Genomic DNA, 26,330 nt, shown 5'->3' on the forward strand with positions numbered 1-26,330 from the left:
TTAGTATACTATGCTAAAATGGATTATAGTAGTTTTAGTTAGAATATTATAAAACCATGGTAATGTAAGTATTGTCAAAAACAGTGGTTGTCAATGAAGTGTTAGCAATCCAACTGGTTCAACAAACCATCTAATTACCAAACCTCAGGATTTTACATTCTGTACACACCCCTTGTCCTACAGGGTCAACAATGACCCAAAGACAATCTATGTTCCCTGGTGGTGTACAGCTTTCATGGAAGTATGAACAAAGGCAATCTGTCACATTCTCTAAGATTGGACTAACTCTAGGCCGTTAAACATAGGGGCAGGTCATTTTTGTCAATACAAGGGTTAACCCCTTAATGCAGAAAGGCTTATTACACACTAAGATGTATTACTTAGTAACTAGAGGGGATTCTGTACAAACGGGTGTGGCTATACCTTGGTAACAGAAGTTTGTAATAGCACTATCATTAGCTAGCATTAAGCTTAGCTTTTCTCACTTTACAAGACTTTACAAAAACATAGTTTGAACTGTTTATATGTTCAGTTAATGTGTAAAACACTATATGACATTCCAACAAAAAAAATGCTTACTCCCCAGTTTTCAACATTATTCTTTCAGGTGGCATCAGACTTCTGCACGGCACTGATAAATAAGCAGCTGCAGAAAACATCTCATTTCATTCTAAACAGACCCTCCCTCACGTGTATCCAGTGTTTAACACCAGCCTCAGAATGGCACGAAAAAGGAAACTCAGAATTCGCCAAGAGGGTTGAATAAAAGATTCATGGTCATATCAAAGGGCCGACAGTGTATATGATGATGACAGTGATCTTATGAGTAATGACAGTGTACTCACTACAAAGCGAAGCCCTTGTAATATCTCCCTGCTCAATAACCAAGCTGCTATGAAATATTCAGCAAGCTGAGTCACCAGCCGCTCCAGCGAGTGTGCTGCAGGCTGGCTTACAGTGCTGAGATGGAGCCCTACAGAGGACCAAAAACGCACAAACCCAGTGCCAGCCAACCAAAGCCAGCCTTGTCCCCGAGCATGGCTGAAGCTGTACACAGCAGTAATACCAGATTAGGAAAGGCACAGGCTTACTGCGTGTAAGTACAGATGGTAAGCATCAAGAAAGAGTCAGTAAAGGGAGCAGAGAAAGAAGCTAAAGCTCATCTAGCGGGTGGGTATGTGTGTGCATCTACTCAGTGCTGCACACCAGCTTAAAGGGGTCACATCACGAAAAACTGAATTTTGATGTACTAGGTAAACACTGTAAATGTTTTATAACCCACAGACTAATTTAAACTATACTGCAAAATAGCACACGTTAAATTCATCGTGGTTGAGATGTCCTACAGGTTTAGCCATGCGATGTATATTCATGTTAAAGTGATAAGGAGAGTTGTGAAAGCAGCAGTTTGTAAAATAACTCCCCTCCCAGATATTCAGTTGTGAGTGGTGTTATTGAAAAGTGGAAGCATTGAGGTTGACCAACTCCATTATATTATATATTATATTATATTATACTATATTAATGCCTATGGCTTTAAAATGGGATGTCATTAAAGCTCCTGTAGGTGTAATGTGTAGGTGTCCCAATACCTTTGTCCTTCTAGTAAAACAATTACAACAGCTTTTGAAATGTTGAAATGAATTGGAATTATTTTTAACAAAAATGTTGTAATTGGACCTCATGAGAATAAATAGAAAAAAAGAAAAATGTAGAATAGGGTCTATTCAATCTTGTACATCGCTGTACACAGAGTTCAGCAAAATTCCACTTCTGCACTTTCTGCTGAAAATGCCGGGGCCCGGAGGGCAATCTATAAGTGACTTCTATGAAGACTCCTACTGCTGAGGCTCCAGCAGAGGTGCTGGAGGTGGACAGGGAGGTGGTGGGGCAGTGGTTGTTCACAGGGCCTGAATACAGATTCAAGTGATACAAATGATAATACAGCGTTTTTGTGAGTAAAGCACTAACCCCCAAAAGCCCGCTGGATTGGCTAAAACACAAATAAACACATCACTGTACAGGACAGGGCTGTAATGGGCAAATGTCTCATTCAGACTGGAGGACACCAATTAAATATATACGTTCCCCCAACTCTCCATCCATCAATACGGTCCCACTGTCCCGGGGGGAAGAACACAAAGGACAACAGAGAGGGACATGCAGTGTGTTTCTACAAACTTGCATTTGCGCGTACATGGACAAGTAATACACCAAAGACCCTGGTTGCATGCTTTCTTGTTCATACAATTTTAACTGTATATATTTGTTTTCTTTCTTGAAGATCTTTTATCATTTTTGAATGGCCAACCCTGTCTTCACCAATGCAAATTCCCTGTTTTAGTGACAGCACAATAACAGTAATTTCAAATGAACGTGAGGTTTAAAACTAATGATGTCTACATTATTGGGCTGAAGCTAAAACATTTTTAACAAACAAAAAAGAAGAAATGTGTGTTTTTCCATGATTTGTGTCCTTTTTATGGATATACTCCATGCAATGGCTGTATTATGAACACTGATAAAATCCTGCTGGTGCATCCTCACTCTGCTTAACAATCGCTAACATCTCTGTCTCTAGCTCTGACTTGCTGTTTGATATTACTCCGTCATATTTTTAGCTAATGACTTGAAGACACATCACATTTACTTATAGACATCCCATAGTGGAATCACGGCTCCTGTAAATGAGACATCAGAGAACAAATGCGTATGATGCTTTATAAAATTAGGCCTTGGATGGGTGCTCGCCGTTGATTATGTTTGTCAGCCAACACAAATAAAATCGAACGTTATTGCGAGAGTTGGGGTAATAAACGTCATGTACGCCAGAGATAGTCTCTGGAAAGATTCTGGAAAGCTGTACGCATGAAAACGTCCTGCAGCACAGTTATAATCATGATCTCTCACTTAAAGAAGATGCCCACATATGTCCTTCGGGGAAAATGTTAAGACACACAGTCATTTAAAGAGAAAGAAATACGCTATATCATCCTAAGACCAGGACTTTTACTTGGTGTGCAATTTTTAATTTCTCCTATTTGGGATTAGCTGGACCTAACAAGTATAAAAACACTTGCAGACCCTGCTCGGTAACTTTACATGGTCTGACACTTTGTGACTGAGTTGTTGTGGTTCCTAAACGCTTCCACTTGATAGTAATACCACTCACAGATGATGGTGGAATATCTATGAGAGAAAAAAATTCATGAACTGTCTTGTTGCAGTGGCAACATCCCATTACAGTAACACACTGGAATTCAGTGAGCTTATAAGAACCATCCATTCTTTCACTAATGTTTGTAAAGACAGACTGGATGGCCAGGTGCTTGATGTCCCAATACATTTGTCCATATAGTATATTTTATTCAGCGCTACACTGCAAAGCCAAATCTCTCTTCCTCTCTCTCAATAAATCATCTTTGGGAGACAGGTTGATCCCGTAAGTCCCATTCTACTGTGACGTAAAAAACTGCAGGGTTCTTTCTTAAAAATACACATGGAAAGCCACAGGCATGAGTAAGCTCAGAAAAAAGAGCTGAATACCAGTACACAAAAATGACATGAATTCAGTGTGTCTTTATCCATCACTTCTGAGGGACATTTTTTAGATAAAGTACTCTGGAACTTCCAGAAAATAAGACTCAGCCACTGCCTGGATGAAAAGTGCAGAATCCTTAGTATCCACACTACATGTCCAAAATTCGTTTGACACCTGTTCCAATCTTTCTTCTGAGGGGTTATTGGGCACAGTGACCTGAGACTTGTGTGGCTGCTCCAGCTACTTCAATTGAGTAGCTGAATTCTCTAATTTTACAGGTGTCTGGATACTTTTCTAGACATATAGGGCCCTATCTTACACACTGCGCAAGGCGCGTTGGCGATGCTCATTGCTATCTTCCACCCTGCCAACAGTCTATTTTCACGTTTAAATAGCAATGGTGCTTGCAAATATATCTACACCTATGAGTGTGGTTAAGGTGCAAGTATCTGTCACTGTACTATGTAAAGCGAAATGTGTTCTCCATATTTGACCCATCTGTGGTAGTAAACACACACACACACTAGTGAACTAGGGGCAGTGAGCACACATACACCCAGAGCAGTGAGCAGGCAGCTCCAGCGCCCGGGGAGTGGCGAGAGAGGGTGATGGGCCTTGCTTAAGGGGCCCAACAGTGGCAACTTGTGTATCGAACCCACAACCCTGTCATCAATAGCCCGAAGCTCTAACTGCTGAGCCACCACTGGCCCATGATAGTCTTGAAATGAGGTGTGTTCTGGTAAATTTCTGGGCTATTGCTATCTTGGCAATGGAAAACACAATTGCACCACTGACTGAAAACAACCTAGACAGACATCAACAGTCAGACGTTCATGACCATCTTGGCAGTGACTGGGGAGTGCCCAATGCGCATATCCCCTTCGCTTTGCACCATTAAAATAGCAATCTGCCAAAGTCAGACCACACCTGGCTCTTAAAGGCAATGGCAAGTGACACACTGACTGGTTTATTGCATGTTATGGCCAAAACACAGCCATGATTAATTAAGAGACTTAGTACATGCTTTTTGCACGCTTTGAGTCGTGCAAGGCGTACTTTTCATGTTGTGACGATAGCAAAGACACACTGACATGCTCTAAATCAAGCTACACGTTGCACGATTCATATCACACCTAAGATCACTAAAACAGGGTCCTTAGTGTATATTTAACTCATGTGGCTGCTCCAGAGCACCCCCTTCTATGGGTGCACTTTACAGTTGCTGAATTCTCCAATTAGTACACATCTGGATACTTTTGGACATGCAGTGTACTCAAGCACACAAGTAACAGAAAATGTGTTACCAGTTAACACACTTCCAATTAAATTACAAAACTACTGAATGAATATGTCATAATACAAACATGTAATGTAGCATTCAAGCATCAGATAATGTCAATATTTAAGCAACTGTATCCAAAATTCAATGGCGTGGCCTTTCTGATGTATTGTCTAGTGTTTGCTATTATTTGTTTTTCTATGTACAGTTTTAATGTACTACTAGTCTTTTGTCTATACTTGTTATCTTTGGGCTGGTAATGTTCCAGAGTTTTCTGCAGCTTATGTCTGTATGAACCATGATGGACCACACCATATAAACACACCTATAGACAATATAGTTAAAATGAACACTTGCTAAAAAAAAAGGAGAAAGTTAAAATAAAAAAATGCAGGGGAAACAACTTTCATTTAGTTAATATTCCTTTCGCTAGTTTTTTGTAGCTCTAGCAAAAGTCATGGTTGCAATAAAGATGAGAGTCAGGACAAATTAGCATTTAGCAGATGAGTAAAAGTACTGCCGTCTCTTGTGTTCTGGGGCAAGGTACACTCAACAAGGCCACTACACAGACTCTTAATTGGCTACACTTAAGCCATCTGGTTTCCACTCTGACCCTGGGCAAAAACACTCCTGCTGCACAAATTGCAGTCACACACAGAAGTACTAGTCGTCACTCTCTTTGGGGCGGGTGTCAATTCATCTCATTTCTCTGTTTTTCTTATTCATTGGGCATATCAAGTTTATACCACTTTTACTGCCAGTTTCTTAAAGTTACAATGTGTACAGCATGTTCACTCTTAAGCCTTAAGGGGCATCAACCACTGCTGGTTCCAAAAAAACATGTTTCTAATAGAGATGTGTGAGTGTGAACATCTTTTAAAGATACTCACTTGTTTTTTTGCTGTGCTCAAACACTACATTCTTACTGTGATGACATGAGGATACACTATTTGGACAATAGTATTAGGACACATGCTCATTCACTTGTTTCTTTTAAAATCAAGGGTAGTAAAGAAAGAGTAAATCCTGCTTTTGTCTCTGTCTCGACTGTCCAGAGAAGCTTTCTACTTGATTTTGGAAGAGCACTGTTGTGAGAAATTGATTGCATTCAGCAACAAGAGCATTAGTGATGTCATAATGTTGGTTGATCAAACCCCCAAACACACACACACACATCATCACAAATTCCCCAACTCATCCCAAAAGTATTGGATAAAGCACCATAATTCCAGAGCCCAATGCTGGGGGGGTTACCACTCTATCCAACATCTGACATTCCAAAGGTTCTAGAGTCTTACTCTATTGGTAGTACTTCTCTACAGGGAATAAATAAGCTGTAATAAGTGTGTGTATGTATTTGCACATCTGTGTCAGCAATAGGGGCAACTTAAAGTAGCTGAATGCGTTCATTAGAAAGAGTGTCCACAAACATTTTGACATAGAGCGTATCATGTGGTTACTGATGTAATAAAATAACTTATTTTACTTCACTTAATTTCGTTGTGGTGCTTCAAGTAACTGTCTAATACTTTTAGGCCATATTTGACCATATTTAGGGTAACTGTTGTCCATCCAACAAAATCCTATACATTCAACGCTTCTAGCACAGAGTATATGCAGCAAACAGCCCCTACTCTTTTGGAAAGACTTTACACAAATTGATTGTATTCAGCAACAAGAGCATTAGTGAGGTCATGATGTTGGATGATCACCCCCCCCAAACACACACACACCTCATCACAAATTGCCCAACTCATCCCAAAAGTATTGGATAGAGCACCATAATTCCAGTGGCCAATGCTGTATCCCACATCTGACAGGTTCTAGAGTCTTACTCTATTGGTAGTATTTCTCTACAGTGTATAGATAAGCTGTGTGTGTGTGTGCATTTGCACATCTGTGTCAGCAAGAGTATCTAGCACAGAGTATATCACTCCGTGCTGCAGCAAACAGCCCCTACTCTTTTGGAAAGACTTTACACAAGATGTTGAAGCACTGCTGTGAGATTCTGACTGCATTCAGCCACAGGAGCATTTCTGAGATCAGATACTGTATCCCAAGTATCCCTGTATACAAGTATCCCAAAGGTATTTAACAGAGCTCTATCACTGCAGAGAACACAGCATACACATACACCCACTGCCCCAAAGCAGTTGGTGTATGGAATTGGTCATGGTGACTCGTGCGGCTGCACATATTGCATATATATACTGGTAATGCTTTTCCATGTTGAATATAAACTACTTTAAGGTGCTCCTTAGAGCAGCTGATTAGCGATCAAAGCGAAAACCTACAGTTTTTCTCCACCCAAAACTCTCCCGGATGCAGTGAGAGTAACGTAATGACAAACCTCCCACAATTAAAGCACTAGCAAATACACAGGGTTCAGTAGAACAAGCTCAGAGTGCAACCCCTCTGAGATTTCTTTAAAGAGACGACTGTAAGCAGTGCTGCTACGCGCTATGCTTTGTTTCCATTACAAAGCAGGTTAAATACACACACCCTTTCACAGTACAGCACAATAAAGTGCATTCAAATTTCAACACTACCAAAAGACATATGTCGCCTATGGATGTGGTCTAATCTTAGCACAATCCTAATCTTAAAGGAATATTTATATTATATAATATAATAAAGGAACAGTTTTTCTTACCTAATCTATATTCATTCTACATCTCTAATATATGATCTATAACCACAAAAATAATTATATTTAAGTATATTTATATTATATTTATCATATTATCATATTTAATAAGTTATATTTAATAAGTAATATTTATTAAAAGACAAGAAAGTAGTCAGACTTGAATATAATAATAATATAATTAAACTAATTAAAGTTAAAGCAATATTAAACACACATTATTTATTTTTTAGTTATTATTATTTGTAGTATAGCACATGCACCTTGAATTATATATATATATATATATATATATATATATATATATATATATATATATATATATATATATATATATATATATAATTTCTTTAATGCATCTTGATTTCTCAGCTGTCTTTGTTTAATGGCTAATTTTTCCACTGCTTAATGTAAATTCAGTTCCAGAATGAATCAAATCTGAGGATCTGTCCTAACGCACCGGGTGCAGTAATTACACCACATCCTGCAGGCAGACTCCATCTATCTGTCATCGTCTCTCCTCTCTACTTGCATGGGATTCTTTCCTCGTCATGTGTTACACTTAGGTCATTCTTTGGATCCTGACTGTGCTTGAGGGAAATACTCTTATAATACCGTTCTAGTCTCACCTTCAGCTCACTCTTGACAGAAAACGTGGCTGACGTTGGAGGCTGTTGTTTTCTGATGGGAACAATTCAGTAGTATCCTTAGACGCTTGATACACACTTATATCTTCTGACTGTAGTTTGTATAATCGTGAACATATAAGTATAACATTGAAAAAAAAAAACAGGACAGACTAAGATCACTATATCTACTTTGTAGCTTGTAGGTGTGTCACAATACATATTTTGTTCATGTTTAGCATTAAAGTGTATTGATCCTACAGAGCTCATTAAAAACATGGAAACACTGTGTTCAGTAATATAATATCAAGTTAATTTCAATCAAAAATATATATATATAAAATGATTCAAATATACTATTTCTGTGCAACTCCACATAATCAGTAGGACATTATGAAGCTGTAAAATGTATGAAGCCTGTATGAAGGATGATTTTTCTGTCTATGAAAATTCTATCATGTCAAGAACAGTGAACCTGTACAATGCCTCTAAATCTTGAGTCACAAAAATGACTGATTTAAATTCCGATTTATCAATTAATACATTCCTAAAAATATGCAATATATTCAATAAATCATTTAATTGCTCACTTACACAGGAAATGTCTGCTGCGAAATACTGTGGGAACAAAAATACTGTATCTCTCCACCTCAGTACCTGCTGTATTCATACATGCTATAAGCTGACTGCAGAACACCCACATGTCACAGTCTGTTATATATTTCTGCAGCTTTCTCCTCACTATTCACATTCAATACTGCTGAGTGCTGTGTATGTGCTGCACTTCAGTTCTACTGCATTCATAGTATTGTTTCTTTGCTTTATGTTTGCACGTTTGCAGACATGTCTTTGTATGTGGTGTTTCACTTCACTGTGTACTTGTATATGGTTGAGACGACAAATTAAGCCTCCTGAACTTAAACTTAAAATATTATTTAGATTAAAAGTGAGCATACTACACATATTAGTTTTGCCCAAAATGAAAACTTTGCGACCAAGTGATGACCAAGTGGTGAATTTTCCTTTGTTTTCCACAACTCTCCAAACCCCTTTATTTTTCCTTCCTCTCTGTTCTTCTTCTTCCTGTCCTCTTCCTGCTGACCCCCCACCCCCCTGCTGTCCATCCTGATTCTGCGTCTCTGTGCATGGTACTGTTTAGCCCGAATGGACTTTACCCCAGTTTCATTCCTTCTCAAAGTAACACTGGGCATGTGTCCTGCACTCACTCAGCTTCACAACTGACCAGTTATTCTATTGCTGTCTTGTTATTTGTTGTGCTAGAAGAATGGTTTCCTCTTTTTGAGTCTTGGTTCCTTTCGAGGTTCCACCAAAAAAAGGGTCGGACCCTGTTCGGATCTCTGTAAAGCTGCTTTGTAACAACTTCAGCTGTGAAAAGAGTGAATAAATAAACTGGAAAGAAGTTGAAATGCCCAATTTCAAACACTGTACAAATGTTTGTTTTGGTTTTTTTAAGATTTGTTGATCCTGTATTAGAATTGTAGAGTTTTAAATAGGTATGAAGTCACAATTTTGGTATATTGTGTGGAGATTATGAACGAGTCAGTTTACAGATGACATTGTCTCCTGTTTTGCCATTAGAGTCAGAGTAATCATTCAGCTCAGCGTGACCTTTGAGTGCATATTAGGCTCTAGAACACCTGAAACGATCATTATAATGGCCCTTTGTGTAGAGGTGATTGAGCCATAGTGAGCTCTGAAACATATTTGTAAATAGAGAATTTTTTGATCATTTTTTGCAACTTACATTAACTATTAAAACATCTTAAGACATTAAAGATATTCGAGATATTAACCTTTAGAAGTCGAAAGTAACTATAGGGGTTTTTCTATTAAGGCCTTACAGAAGAACAATGATATACTGGTATAAATATAGTGGTGGCAGATTATTGTTAAGATAACTGATTGGCATCAGACTGATGACTGATGATGTTGACTGGTCAAGAATTCAAACCTGTATTTGAGGATACAATTGTACTCCAGAAAGTATCTTAGATAATCCAAAAGTATCTGAACAGACACTTGTAAACTTCATCGAATTCACAGAAAAGCTTGTGATAGAGCCTATGTTTTCCTCTGGCTCATTTTACAGTGGAGCTTATGCTTATTCACACCGAGCTGCCTGCAAGAGCTGGGAGCACACTGAGTTGTGTTGTGCTCTGTATCTCTGCTTCTTGCACCAATAAGGCTTAGGTTACAACCCACTCTCCGTAATGCCCCAAACAGAGTGTTCCTCTGTACCCACATCCTCCATCTCTCTCTCTGTAACACAATTCAGATCAATACAGAACCTAGCATAGCACTTTGCCCCAAAGCTAAAGATCCCCTGACGTAGCAGTGCAAGATCTCTCCATCCTCCCATGCAGTTCCTCAGGCTTTCTCAGGCTGATTTGTACTCATTCTATCCAATAACCTGCCAGCCTCCTTGGGCTTAGCCTTGCCGGCGCATCCCAGGGAGCTACTCGGCACGACACACTGGCAAAAGGAGAAATCGAAGCCCAATGATTTTTTTAAAAATCAGGCAAGTGTGTGGTTCAGCCTAGATAATAGACTGCAACATCCCAAAGGCTCACAAGCCAAGACTGTCCATTCACCTACAGCTGCAAGATTGATCTTATTTACTTTACAACAATAAATGCTGGAATCTGTATAAACAACAGCAGGCATTTTATTTTCACTGTGCTGCAGTATAAAAATGTAAGCTCAGAGTGTGGAAGACACAAGTGCACATTGCTCGTTTTGATAGCTGCTTTAAAATAGCTCAAAGCCAAACACTGCCTTAGCAAACAGTGGGAAAACAGGCGCAAGTCAAAAGCACACAAATACAACACAAGTACAGCAGGCGTCTTCCTCTTTGTACAATATGTTAGAATACTAGTTTCTAAACAAAAGTTAAGGGAATAATTGAATATGGATTTACATAGAACATAAGAACAAGAAGAAGAAGAATCTGAAACACTTAGAAATTCAGAAGAAATTAAATCTTCTTAAAATATTTCCTTAAGACATTTTCATTGTTTTCTTACACAGGACATTTGTAAAAGTCCTTATTGCATATTAAAACTTATCAGAAATGATACGAGGGACATTTGTAATTTCCCATTATTCAGTTGTGCTGTGGTCAGCAAAATGGAGGACACTTTTTGTAAATAAAAACTAGAAGTAACAGTGGAGGAAAACATGTGATAAATGTAACATACATGGAATACATTACTGTACTGCTATAGTAGCACTTACAGATAGTGAACCAGTATTTTAAGAGTTTTGCTATAAAGCCAGAGCTCATGAGTTTAAATAGAGCAGTATACACTGTACGAATGCTATAACTGCACTCACTGAAACACCCAGTATTGAATTTTTATGCTAATCAGACAGTTAAACTTCAAGACTGTATATTGCAGTAATTGTCGTGGCTTGCTTTTGAAAAAAAAAACATCACGATGCAGAGGGTAAACGTGGATGTCGATTTCTCAAATGGCCCTCCCCTAAACATTAAGGAATGTGCCTACACACAGATGTCCTCTGAATCATCAGTAACCAAAAACAGATCTCTGCATGTAGTTCTTTTTTTTGTCTAGTTTCACACCACATCAGTGTTTTCTCCACATAAGTCCTGATATGTTACCAAATGACACTTACACAGTGTAGGACTATGCAAGGACTGAGCATTGAAAAAAAAATACACTTGGTCAAATTTTGTTGGCAGGTTTTGTCTTCTACAGTGAACACACCGCACATATTAATCTACAATTACAGTGCTTTGTTGAATATAACCTACTACCTACCTACCTACCTACCTAAGAAAGTTGTTTCCGTCTCCTGTAAAGTTGCCAATTCAGACACACTAGATTTTATTCCTACAGTGAGAGTAGAATGTTCCATGTACTGCATCCTCTGTACACCCTCCTACCTGCGAGCATCAGCAGCAGCTCTTACATAGCCCATGCATGAAATGAGATTTGAATTTTCTATATACATGCCAACATTTGTCAATATAAGCCAAGCAAAAATCTCAATTAAATGCCTTCCTCATCTTAAAATATACTCTCCCTGCCAATATGGCAGGACCTCTGCTATGTATAACATATAGGATGCAGATTTAGATTAGAAGTATTTGGACACTGACACAATGTTTTGAATTCTTTCCTCTGTACACCATCACAAAGGTTTGAAATTAGAATGCTTTAATATTCAAACAAAAATACTGCATTATCTGTTTAGGAATTACAGACATTTCTTATACTCTGAAGTAATTGACAAAAAGACATTCAAAGAGAATTGAATGATAAGCAGTTTCATAGCCAGGTGTTCCCTCATTATTCTGTGACAAATTAAGGAGATAAAATGTCTGGGGTTGATTCCAAGTGTTCTGGAAAAAGATTCAAGGAGATCCTGAGATTGTAGAGTAGAGAATGAAAGAAAGGAATTATGATCTGCATACCACATCATCTGTCAAACATGGTGGAGGCATTGTTATGGCATGGGCATGTATGGCTGATAATAGAACTTTGTCACTGGTGTTTATTAATGATGTGACTGCTGACAGAAGTAGCAAGAGGAATAATGACATATATAGAGATATACCTTCTGCTCAGATAAAATACCATGGAAGCAAACCAGAAGCAAAGGCAAAAAGACCCACAAACAAGCAACTGAAAGTGGCTGTAGTAAAAGTTTTGAAGAGGATGATCATGGTTTCCAGAGTTAAGTAGTCTGTCTGCCATTGACTGCAAAGGAGCTGCATCCAAGTATTACAAGTAATCCTTATTTTTTGTGTTAGTTTGTCCAACTACTTTTGAGCCTGTAAAAACTTTGGGCCTAAGTATAAATACCTGTAATTCCTTTTTGAATTGGAGCTGTAAGTCTATACTTCATTCACATCTTGATTGCTTCATTTTAAATCCAGAAAATTGTTTCCCTGTCCAAAATTGTTTCCCTGTCCCTGTCCCTGTCCCTGTTTTGGACCCAACTGTACGCCACATAAAACCCAGTGTGAATAGCCTGGTTATGTTACAATTCAGGTGGGATCAATACACACTCTGGCTCTTAATCCTGTGACAGTTAAATTCCACCTCCCACTTGAAGTGGCGGAATATAATGATACATTGCGTAATATGCACCATCCACTTTCCATGCCCGGCTTGTGATATAATGGGGGATATTTTTCTTCTGCTGATGACAGCAGCACGGAGGAAAGATAAGGCTTTTGCGTAGGTGCAAACCCCCAAATTCCTTGGCAGGTGGGAACAGATGATCATCAAACATGTGCAGGATAGGGAGAACACTAATTTGGGTAATTATGCAGCATGAGGTATGATTATAGCTTCTTTTCTTTTTTTTTTTTAATCCAATTGTTGTTCCTTTCTATTCCTGTGTTAAAGATATAGACAGTGCAACAGAGATTAGACACTTGTTTTGTAGCCTTGCTTTAAACCCGCTCCAGCCCATCTGGACTTCCAGAGTTGTGGCCGGACGCGAAGGCGAGACAAAATGCCCTGCTGGCCAGGATAAGGCTTGAGCCTTGATCACATGGCTTAATGGAAATGCAGAGGGAGTGATGTTAACAAGCCCATCTGGAGAGGTGGAGCAAGGGCTGTAATTAGTCAGATATGCCCTGCTCCCCTCAGCAGATCAATGCCTTGACAAACAGGGGATGCATCACTGTACTGCACCAAATTAACGACCCTGTTCTTCTCTATTTATGAACACCGCCACGTTATTGACTGAGAGGGGGGTAGCAGCAAAAAAGATTGCATGTCCTCCTGAGAAAAGCATGGACAGTGAAAATGCTTCGAAGCTTTCTCTCCTGAGTAATGCTAACCGATTCACTGTGACTCACATATAAGCAAGGCATCAAAAATGTCATATTACTTTAATATTTTCTAGCTCCTGGTTTTCAAACCATCCTATTTTCCAGCACCATCCTGTCTTCTCGTCGAACTACATATTAACCTCCCAATCCCCATGTTTACTATTCAGTTATTAATTGTAAATCTACCACGGCAACCACTATGAAACTAATATATAAGTCATGTACTTGAGGTGTGGGCCCAAATACAGACTAAAATGGTTAAGAAGTTGACCTCTTAAACATTTGGCACATTATGCAATTATATTAAGAGTTCCTATCCAGTATGAATTGTTTAGTACTATGTAGCTAATGTGCACGTTATTTAGATGTAAGTGTGAGGTTGATGGAATTAAGTTACTTTCCTGATTGCCAATTACAGTAATCAGGAATGAAGCTCAAGGCTCATATCCACATTGCTTACGATTGGCAAGTCAGCAGGCTGCTTCCTGGAGGAGGCAGCAGTGACAGAGAGACAGTCTGGATGGCCTGATGAGCTTTTCCAACACTACAGTTAAGGTGCATGACAGCCAGGCCCAATCAGCATGAACACAGCTTAACTTAGTGGGACAAGGCGAGCGAGAGATATGGAACACATAGAGGGAGAGAGAGGTGGAGAGAGAGAAAGAGAAAAGGATAGAGAATAAAATAAGTGATGGAGCAGAAACAGTCATCTCTCATAGAAGGAAAGGGGACTAAGAAACAGACCAAAAAGTTCACAATGGAGGGATAAAAATACAACTAGAGAACAAGGGGAAATTAAACTAAATAAGTAAGTAAATGTAAATATTTTTAAAAATCTCATGAAAGTGACAATTTGACAACCTTTTTTTCCTTTTCCCCAAATTATTGGATAATAATTTTACAGTACATTTTTTAAATCAATAAAAAAATCAATTTCAACAAATGCAATTTTAATTTAGGCAAAAAAAAATATTTTTTAAATCAATAAATTTTAAAAAATCATTTCAACAAATGCATTTTTAAATATTTTTTTAACCCCAATTTAAAAGAAATTGACAGAGAGTAGAACTTAAGTATTTAAAGCAGAATTATTGTTATTGTAATTATTGTAATTATTATGTTTTTGTACAACTTTCTTCAAGATGTAACCATGTTATATTTTTAGAATTATGTATTGTATAATCACACAAAGGGAATATATTGGATGGTCTTAAAATGCTAGAGCTGACTATATTATTGGATTGAAAAGGTAAAGGAAAGACTCTATTTCGTAAAGTGTATTTAAAGTGAACACATAAAGTACATTTCTTAATGAGGGATTGCTTTATTTAGTTCTATCACACCTGACACTGTCTACCACATGGTATCTGTTGGCCAAACTATCTAGCCTGTGGAAGCATACAGTAGGTCTTTTTACAAAGAAAAAGAAAAAAAACAGCATGATAGTGTAGAGAAACGCTGCTCCAAACAGGTTGCGAGGAATGATAAGGGGCTTCCGACTGCTGACAGGGGCTCCATTGTGGAACAACAGGCCTGGATGGTTTCATGCCAAGCCTCTGACAATCATGACAATTGAAGTTTCAAAGGATTTGACTGAGCGAGCGCTGTACAAAAGCCTAAGTCAGAGCCGTTTGAACTACAGCATGCTGCTCTGAAAAGGGAGCACATGCCAACAGTGGCTCGGGTCTTAAACTATTAAATGAACACGAGTGCGTTCTTCTCCAAAGTGAGCTACACTATCCAGCCAAGCAACAGCAAACACCATGACTATTCCTGTCACTAGCTCTCTTTTGTGAGTGGGATGTGTTTGAAAATGAGATCAGACAAGGCGTTTTGTGGAATTGATGGGAGATGAACAGATGCTTGTGTTCCATATTGACATGCCGAGAGTGTGCAGACAACATCTTTAACCAGCTGTGAGAGCACCATGCGTTATGCACTTCTTCAAGACATGGAGTCGCACCTCCCCCACACCCCCCAACTAATCATACGGTCAGTGTAGCCTTCATGTTCTATCTGCACAGCTGATAAAATAGAGCAAATCTAAACAATAAATCACAGCTGAAAGCTGCTGAACAGAAGTTATGTAGGCTTTGGCCTGGCTCGCTGGTCTGCGCAATGGTCAATGAGAGAGCGCAACACTATCCAGGCAAGAGCTTCAAGCACCTGTAGCTTGGGATGGTGATTCTGGCCAAGCCATCTTACAGCACTGTCCTGAAAGGATGTTTAGTGTTGAGGCCTCTCTACCTAATGCAGTCCAGAGGAGACCTTGCACACAACTAGCATCACTCAGCACATACTGCCCGCATGATCTCTCTGCTAGCATTAAAATGTAATGTAGCTCCCCACAACCCAGTAGTCCCCACTGGACATTGATCAAGTAAGAGCAGGACAACCCCAATAGTGTGCGTCACAGAGAAATGTGGACTTGGTTATGTAATGGCTGTGCATGTTTTATTAAATACTAAGCCTAGCAGCGCTGCCATTCCGGCACATATACCCAACCTTTTTATACAGAGTCCTCCAAAAGTATCCAGACATACCTTCTGATTGGTAAATTTACTTATTTTAAGGTGCATCCATTGCTGACACAGGCATTCAATGTTCCACACACGGCTTGCATACTATCCATAGACAAGCATTATCAATAGAAGAGAACACTCAGAAGCAGCTGCACATGAGCCTAAACTCAGCCCGCCCAATGCAATGCATCAGCTAGAGGGATGTAAATCCCTCTAGCAAACAAACTTTGGACATCATTAATGAAATATCAAGACTTATTAATTTTCTTTTTTTTAAACACCATTCAAAAACCCCTGCTGCCCTTTAAACTGATGCACAAAAGTACACCCACATGTGTACACACATACACAGACATCGACCATCCCTGTAGACCTGACAAAATAAAGGAATGAAAAGGAGGATCAGGGAGAACACTCGGAGGAAAGAAACACAGAAAGGGCAGGGAGTTGTCACAGCTCTATCATCGCGAAGCAGGGCACGGATTAGCCCAGTGTGCTGTTAGCTCGGCATTAATTTCCCCACCTCTCTTCATAATCCAATCGCATTCAATATCAGCCATTCAAACAGAACTCTCAAACCCACCACACAGCGTGCATAGATCAGGGATTAGCACTAATAGGTTTATCTTATGGCTCATCGCTGACAGCCAATTCAACCCCTATACACTAAACCTGAAGTAAATCAAGAGCTCAGCTTTGATGAAGTGACATAGCTCTACCTGATTAAGTGTGTCTAATTACACTTAATCACATGACATACCTCCATTCAACATCCGATGAAATTTAATCTAATACTGACTAACACAATGTGTCCTTTACGCAGAACAGTACAACAGTACAAGCAGAACAAAGCTTTGGTGTTCTCAGACTGCTGACTCTTGGTGTTGGGTGAGATACTATTAGATACTAAGATACTATTTATTTTTACAAGTGAATGATAGGTAAAATGATCACTGATTATTTTGGAAATGGGCGAAATGTTTGAATCATGGTTAGTCAAACAGTCTTAGTGTAAATAGAAAGTTCTATAGCAATAAAAAGAAAATGCTGAGTCCCGTACAGGCCTAGTGTGGGCAGAAGAAGCATGACACTGACTTTCAGTATGGAAAAGGCTAAGGAATCTGGCCAACTGCTGTAGCTTTCCTAGAGCTTGCTCTGTACTTTCTACTTCTATTCCTATTGTGAGATTGTGGTCCCTAGTGATGCCACAGCCATTTGAGGATGACAGTCCAAGAAGGCACAAGAGGCCTTGCTCTCTCTGAGTGGAAGGGGTGGCCCTCCCTCTCCCCCATTACTGAGTGTGAAGCAAGCCAGAGCTGGAGCTGTTAGGTGATGTAACAGAACCAGCAGTTAGCACTCTCCTCCAAGTGTGTTCGGCTGTCCAGTGGCTCATAGAATGAAAAGAGAGTCTTCACCCTCCCAACACCATTGGAAATCATGTTATTGAGGAAGTCCTAGCTAATGGAGGGAAATCTGCAATGTTGAAATTGGGAATAAGGAAAAATCCCCATAAATATGAATCAAAGAATAAAGGTACTTTTTGTGTAGTGCAAAGGTTCTAGACTGCCAAGAACCATTTAGGAACCTTTATTTCTAAGAATGTATAACTCAAGCAACACCGTCAATTAGCATGAACTAGTCTGATCAAATACGAGCGTATAAGATTCAGATGGTTGCTGTCAATCAATGTCCAATCACTTCTATCACTCCTTCACTCCACCAACCAGGTGTTTGCCTGCTGTGGCTGCTGCCACCTACCACTCCCAACCTAAAGCCCATGGTCAGTTTATTCATGGTCCGTTTGAGCCACTGAAGCTTTAAGGACTGTGCTAGGCTCAGGAGGGCTGCTGTTACAGATGCACCCTGAGGCTGGGGCAGGACTATTTCAGAGCCCTTAGACTGCTCAGATCCTCCGAGGAGATATTTTGATGGTGATAAGCCCTGACTGAGCTACCAAGGGCCAGGGGTGATGTTATATGAGGTGCATTAAAGAACATGTCTGTGCATTTTTTAGGTGATTCTGCTGTTCAGCTGCTGATATAGTTTACAAGATTTCATAAATCCTGGTTATCGGGGACATTACCTATGATGCATTATTAAGTAACATCATGCTAAACCAAAACTGAATAATACATCTCTGAATGATGGCCAGGCCATGACACTCTCCTAGCCATGCCTTAAGCCCAGAGTACACAGACTAAGCCATCTCCAACAAACTCCAACCTGACATTTGTGCCAAACGTATGTAATTCTGAAGAGTCTCTAGCACAGTGTTTTTCAAGTGAATTCCCAGTCACCCACAGTTCTGTACAGTTTCAAGTCTTTTCTGTACCCAACATTTGTGATCTATATATAAAATCTGCTATTACGAACTGAATGTGACTAATAAACCTCACAGGCTATGCCACCTGAGGTTCGCCGGATGTAGATTATTTGTTCACTAGCAGTATTTTATCAGCCCTAGGGGTAATACAACAGTGGTGTGGAGTCAGCTGATCTTGTTTTATGAACATTTAACCAGGTAAAGCCAACACTAGAATGTTGATGTGTTTTAGGGAGTGCTGAGTCAGCATAGTTTATGGTTTATGATACTGCCTTATCTATACACAGCCCTACCAATATGTATTTCTAAGCTCTGGGTTAATATACAAAACCAAAGCAACTTACAGCCCACCATCATCATGGCCACAGAGAAGATCTTCTCCCCATCCGTGGTTGGAGCAATGTTTCCAAAGCCTATGGTGGTGAGGCTGGTCATAGTGAAGTAGAGTGATGATATGTAGAGAGTGTCCTTACTGGGACCACCCTCCCACTGGCCTGATCCGCTGGCATTATACCGGTAGGGTGTGCCGATGCTTATGGCTAACTGATATAGCCAGCTGTCCGTCTTGATGGTGTTGGTGACTTCATCAATGACTTCGTAATCACCAATGCTGTACCAGATACAGGCCAGCCAATGAGCTACCAAGCCAAAGACACAGACGAGAAGGACCAGGACAGCAGCTCCATATTCCAGATAATGGTCCAGCTTTCGAGCCACACGCCCCAAACGCAGCAGACGCACTACCTTCAGTGAGCTGAAAAGACTGCTGAGACCCTACAGGAGTAAGAAAGGGAAAACACAATGCAATTAGGAAGTGACTACATACCACAAGAGAACCAAATAAGCAAGATTATATGAGCTTGCCTAATAAATTATTACAATTATTACAGCTGGATCCCTTAACCTTCTACTCAGGCAGGCCACACCATTTTATCCCAATTTGTACACACTATAATTTTAATCCTATACAATATGCAAAATATATGCAAAATAGTTAAAGTACTTTCTCTACTATTGTGCAGCTAGACAATATGAATGATAGTACAAGGTACAAAGGTAGATGACCCCTGCACGCACATATATATATATATATATATATATGACAGTCTATGTGAAGCACTAGGTGTATGGCATTGTAAGCTATCCTCAAGATCACCCAGATCAGCTCTCTTCCAGACCATTCTCACATGAATAAGTCTATTTTGAAGGCTCCTACAGCTCCACAGGTCTGCTATATTTTGCCTATAGCTACTTTGATCTGACTGCTTTCATGTCAGAGAAGGAGGAGAGAAGAAGCTGCCATGGGCAGCTGGGCTTCCTTTCACCATCACACATCTCCTCTTCAAGTAACAGCAAATGTAGATTTCCTGAAGAGGACAGAAAGACCATCTGGTGGATCACCACAAAGTCTGCTCATTAGATGGTGACCACAGTCACCATCCAAATACGATGTGGCTGAATTTGCTATAGTCTAAATATAACTTCGGAAATGTCCGGACTTTTGAGAGGAAGGACCGGGTGCTTGGAAAAGATATTTTAGTGTTTCTGGCTTGAGATATGAGACAAAGAGCATGCTCTGCTGCAGGTACACCCACACACAACACCCGAACAATGGCTCCTCAAACAAAACAAAAGCTAAATATCTATTGCCAGCCTACACTCACTGAAAATAGGAGGTCTTCAGGAAACAAACAAGCTTACAAAACCCTGCAGCATTGTTTTGGCTGTAGAGTCTAAGATGTCCTCTATTTGCTGACAAAGTCAATGGTTTATTTGCTTAGTCTAGATCTTTCAAAGCACTGACAATGAAATGAGGGCCTCTAGCTGACGAGACAAAGCAGAAGACGGAACATTCTGGAGCAACACTTTCTGTATGGTCCTTAGGAGTCGAAAAAAGACAACTACTACTAATAATAATAATAAGGCCAAATAATGATACCAAATAATTGCTGAACTTCTCCAAAAGGACTACACATGAACACATGGTTAAAACAGACGACCAGGTTTCATGCACACACCCGACGGGGTCCACTTGTTCAGGAGAGCAAGAAGAAGATGGTGCTAGACGTGAATGTTTGTTGCATCTGCAGCAGTATTAGCAAATGGCAATCTGTCAGCCCTGGACTGTCTTATAAATAGCAGCGGTGATGTGCCCCTCACATTTTTAATTAGCATTTCCTCCACCACGGCCTTCTGTATTTTTTTTTTTTTCTTCATCCGTCACATAATCATGAGGGTAATTTCTCAAACATGCTTTATATTCCTGAAAGGAGCAATTTTCCCCAGACACTGACACAGAGGAAGGGAAAGTAAAAATAGATGTGGTTCGTGATACTCAGACACGATAACCCAAAGGGTTTTGCAAGGCAGTCACTGTGAACGGCGTGATGTGCCTCTGCAGGCTATGCATCTTTTAATGTAAATCTCTTACTAGTAATTTATCATTTAGGGTGCTAATTTGCATTTGTGCATACTTAGCATTTAGCAAAAAGGCAAGGTTTGTTTCTTTGTCAGTAAGGCAGCAATAGGTGCTTGCTAATTGGCACATAGGTGACATAAGATTTGGCCATGCCGACGCACTGCTGTTCACAAGACCTCTGAAGTAGATGAGAAATACAGTTTGGGCCAAATAAGAACTGGAAACGATGCTTCAGTGATTGTTCTGGTGAAACAGGGGAATGTAGCCAGCAGCAAGTGTGTGCGTGGGCCTGCATCAGGGAGGACAAAGCCCATGCAGCAAACTCATTTGGACTGACTCACATCTAAAATCACTTCAGACAAACAAACACATGGGGTGAAGTGTTCCAAAGCATCATTAACATGAAATTACAATACCATTAGTGCCTCCCTACTCAATAAGCCAAAGCATAGGGGACGGGTTAAGGCTAAAAAGGAGAGAGTGACTCTAGCATTAGGGAAGTGCCAGGAAAAGAACAGCATGACAACTAGAAAAGTGCAGTGAGTTACCGGCAGCACAGAGTCTTCTGCGCGCGTGGCGTTCCGTGGGGAGCTGCCCGCCGCTGGCATGTGGCCCACTGCAGAGGAGTCTGATATAGGATCCTGAAACAATGGAAAGAGGTTTCAAGTCACTTCAAACAGCCTTCAAGTAAGCTAGTGCTGGCAGAATCTTGGGTGGCTGATGGAAAGATTATGCGCTGGTTGTGTTGTATGTTCCCTGGCCACTTTCTACCTATTTTGTAAGCCCACCTCACTAATGTGTTGTGAAAGGCTACAGGTATAGCACCGGGAAGTCCAATTGGTTGTAGTGATCTAACATCTGGCATGGTTTAGCTCCATCTCTAATCTAAATCACAAATTTCCCATGAATATTATAGAGAACTGTGTTGGATCTGAACTGTCCAGGGTGCTAGATCTCCTGGACCGGTATTAGGCACTCTTGATGTAATCCATCTGTTGCTATTCACTAGTTGTGTTATTCATTAGACAGCAACCACACTCATTAAACAGACTTGACAAATGGCTTCTTTGCAAATGTCACAGTTTTGAGATATGATTGAACTGAGCAGTCTTCTAGACAATAGTGGTTCTTTAATAATCCCTTCATTACTCAGGACTAGCAATGCTCCCAATACTAGCAGGGTATAGACTTAACATATGTCTCCTCCAGAACATGTGAAGTCAGCTACCACCTCTTTTTGAACTGCCACCGATGTGGCATGGCTAGGCAGCCAAGACGCATGGAGAAAAGCGTCAAGCCTAAAATTCACCACAACAGCTAACAGAAAAATGTGCAGGCCAGCATGGCTTTTACAGTGATATACAGAGAAAGCGCCATCTACCCACCCAGAGAGAGCACTGCAATTGTGCTCTCTCAGGTTCTGATGGCTGACTGTAAAGCAGTATGGCTTGGCATTCGAACGTGCAACCCCTAGGCCACAGTGGACGATAGCGGTTCTTCCATGTAAACTGGACTTACTTCACTTCACCTTTTACATTTAGGAGGCTTTTTCTGGGCTGAGTTTATTTGAAAGATGTGAACCCTGCTTGGGGACAGCACCACGGTCATAGCAGGCAACAGCCAACAGGTTGCAGGTTAGAGTGGGAGGGTATTTTTGGGAGCTGAGAGAGGAGGGCTTGGACGGATACACTGTTGGCTGCTTGTGGGATATTGATTCAATTTATGCATGTGCTGAAATAGGCAAGACAGATGAGCCCATGAGTAAGGAGACATCAAAGCAGGTAGGTGTAGACAAGAATGACGAAGGCTAAGGTCCACACAAAGGTAGAGCCGGTGGGCGCAGACAAGTTTGAGACTAGGTTTTGCAGATATGACAGGAGCAACGCTAGAGGGGGCGTGACATGGTTGATGCCAGGTGGTGTGGATATTAATAATCAAGCCCATGCAGACCTCTAGTGGACTGAAGACAGAGAATTTCAGAACTTCATTCAAATGATGAGTGATTTTTTCTGGCTAACACTGGATACCAACATGTGCCACATTGAGACTGCTGTCCCAGAACCAAGACACACAAATGTCATGACATCTGGTCAACAGTGGTCCTGCTGTAGAGGGCGACTGACACGTTGTGGATAGCAACGTGTGGGCAACACTGTTTCCGGGAAAGGTAGGAGAACCTCACAAAGTGGGCAGTGAGTAGAAACACAAAGTAGTACAAGGTGGAGTGGAGCACATAGGGATTTGGAAGCCATTAGAGGTCTGAAATTAAAAAAAAAAAAAAGAAGCTGTAGCTAATTAGCACAGCTGAATGATAATTAGACACATACATCAAGCAAGGCATTTCCCTTTTCAGAGAACACGCACAAGCTTGTGTAAGAATAGTATAATAAAAGGTTAGGTTCTATAACGGCTTCAGAGACACAGAAGCACAGAAGTGATAATCATCTTCTGTCATCCAAAATTGTTTTATACAGGTAGGTGAGGGAGGTAGAAACCAAGATCGTGTTCTGTTAGAGTACAGGCATCAAGGCAATTTAACAGCTATCACTGTAACAAACTGTAATGTGCTGTAATACTTAAGGCCAGGAAAAGGGTATTGCAGCAATAACTTACTCTAGTTCCAGAGAATTACATTAGCTCCTGCTTTCACACAGTCAGCACTTCTTTTGTCTCTATAGATGTTTTCCCAAAGGTAACCATTCCTAATGAATACAGACACTGTAAACGCACATCAGATGACTCCTATAGGGCAGCAACAACGAGATGTAGTCTTCTGTCTTGCGCAAATTTGACCATGATTTACTATGAGAATCCTGAAATTAATGGTTGCTAGGTGGACCCAATTCATTTTATCTACAACATCAATAATTCATCTGTAGGATGTGGGAAGTGTTTGAGTAAGAGGATGAGTGGGGGAGGGCAGAGAGAGAGATTTAAAGTGATGCAAAGCTTATTAGCCTCAGCAAGGCAATACTGTTAAGAGAATATATCGTCGTTTACACGCCAAAATCGTGCAGCTCCAAAATGACTTTACAGGAGATGGAACCTTATCTTAACTTTATAAACAGATAATGTTTATTACAATTTAGAGCCATTCCATTAATCTACTTGTCATAAAATGTGACAGCATAGGAGAGAAGGACACCAGCCAAACATATTATTACATTTTCTAGTTGTGTTGGAAATCTGGTATATATTTATGAGTCAAAAAAATCTAAATGTCATCTTTAAAAATAATCCATTTCAAACAGTCCATGTGTTGACTGGTTCTATTGTTATTCTGGACATCTAAAATTAAAACAATCAACTTTGTTACCAATTATGGTGTTACAGTTTCAACACAGTATTATATTATAAGAAACATGTAACAAACTGTTTCACTGCTAGTCTCTTGTGATATTGTCCACAAAACATGAAAAAACACATTTATTAATAGTTCAACTCAGTGCAGATATTTGTTACATGTTGATGTTAACATTGTAATTCGGAGAATTGAAAATATAGAAGGATATTTCCTACACATTTATAAAAAAAAAATTATGTAATGCAATTAAGGGTCAATGTGCAATTATCTGTAAATAATATTGTTCTATTTTTTACTTTTATTATTTACATTGTATATACATGACTAATAAAGGATTGTCTTATCCTTTCTTATCTTATGTTAATTTTCTTGATTTGAAAAGCCAACTTGTGCAGTAGGCTTATATGCTGTAATTCAAACCTGGACTTCAGAACTGCTTGTGATTAACTGTACTATAATATCCTATAAATATCTTCAAAATAAATTAAGCAGTTAGGTTGTTTGACCTACAACTGAAAAGTTGTGCTGTTTTTAAGTACTTTACCAACATTTATATAAAATATTATGGCATTGTTGATATGTTATCATGTCAAATTTGTTATAAATTCATTATGTAATTAATATTATTACAGAAATTATATATAAATGAATACAAAGAAATTTGTATTTAATAAACATTCTTTTCAAATGTTTCAGTTTCATTTAGCAAGCGCATTTTATTTTGAGGTAATAAGTCCACGTATAATGATTCAGTCACTAGGTGACCAGTGACAGCTCCAGTATAAGCTCCAAAACAGATCAGGGGTGGGGATCGGGAGCACAGTAACAGCATGCAATCCCCAGGGGAGCATCTGGTAGCTCCGTGTCAAGCAGTTGACAGACAGCTGTGCTCTGGGCAGTCGCCTCCATCATAAAACATTTAACATGCTTTTAACGTTTTGACGTGTTGACTATCAGCGTTCACGTGTTCATGGCGTGACCTTTACAGCCTCACATGTTCTTCTGTGGAAGACCAGGCAGGTTGTGAGAATAGGCTACAATGGAATGAGCTAAGCATGGATGCACAGATTCACACACACACACACACACACACACACACACACACACACACACTTACACACATACATAGTGGCTGTAGATAACACCTGTCACATCAACGAGTGAGCTGATGAGGCTGACAGCTCGTTAGGGCCAAGAGGAAAAACAGAATCCAGAGGGGACCCGAAACAGCCAAGCAGGGTGTGACATTTTACCAGCAGGTGTGTCACTGGCACCTGGCCCGTGTCATTTGATAAAAACCATCACGGTGAAAAACTCTCGTTCACCCAACACACATGTAGTCCATGTACCTTCGCACAGACAGTGGAGCACTACAGCAAGTTGAGCACCTCCACCCTTACATTTATTAATCTTTTCAGTTTAACAAATGACTCTGACTGTGAGTTTCATAAAATTATATAGCATTTATGTTGTTTTATTGCCTCCTCCTTAAATTAAAATATTGCCCACAAATGAGAGTAGTGAAGGCCTTGTATCTGCTCTGAAACTGGTTTTTGTTATGTTACCATAACAGCAAGAGAGGGAAATATTACTAACCAATTATAATACAATGTTTCAACAACCTTTAGCATAAATTCTATCTTGATTAACGGTTATTAGCATCAAAGATTGTTCTGATCATAAACAAATGCAGTATTCAACATTGCATTGTTAATGCAATAAGTAACTAGATATATACATTTCTAGCTAGATATAGTAACATAGCTTTTTTTTTTTATCCCAATTTAGTCATTTCAAATTCCCACACAGAAGCTCGGACTCAGACGAGCATGTGCTTCC

At 39.8% G+C, this 26,330-nt stretch overlaps 1 protein-coding gene across 1 annotated transcript in view; it reads right to left on the reverse strand.

Annotated features, from left to right (window-relative positions):
• kcnh5a (potassium voltage-gated channel, subfamily H (eag-related), member 5a) overlaps window positions 1-26,330 on the reverse strand; it is a 107,919-nt gene that overhangs the window by 40,852 nt on the left and 40,737 nt on the right. Inside the window, exons 7-8 of the mRNA XM_072682728.1 lie at window positions 21,736-21,828; window positions 19,113-19,542 (exon numbers count right to left, since the gene is read on the reverse strand). Of these exons, the coding sequence (XP_072538829.1) occupies window positions 19,113-19,542; window positions 21,736-21,828 (523 nt within the window). The remainder of the gene's footprint in view (window positions 1-19,112; window positions 19,543-21,735; window positions 21,829-26,330) is intronic.

Source organism: Salminus brasiliensis, chromosome 1 (assembly GCF_030463535.1).
Source record: "Salminus brasiliensis chromosome 1, fSalBra1.hap2, whole genome shotgun sequence".
Classification (NCBI taxonomy): domain Eukaryota; kingdom Metazoa; phylum Chordata; class Actinopteri; order Characiformes; family Bryconidae; genus Salminus; species Salminus brasiliensis.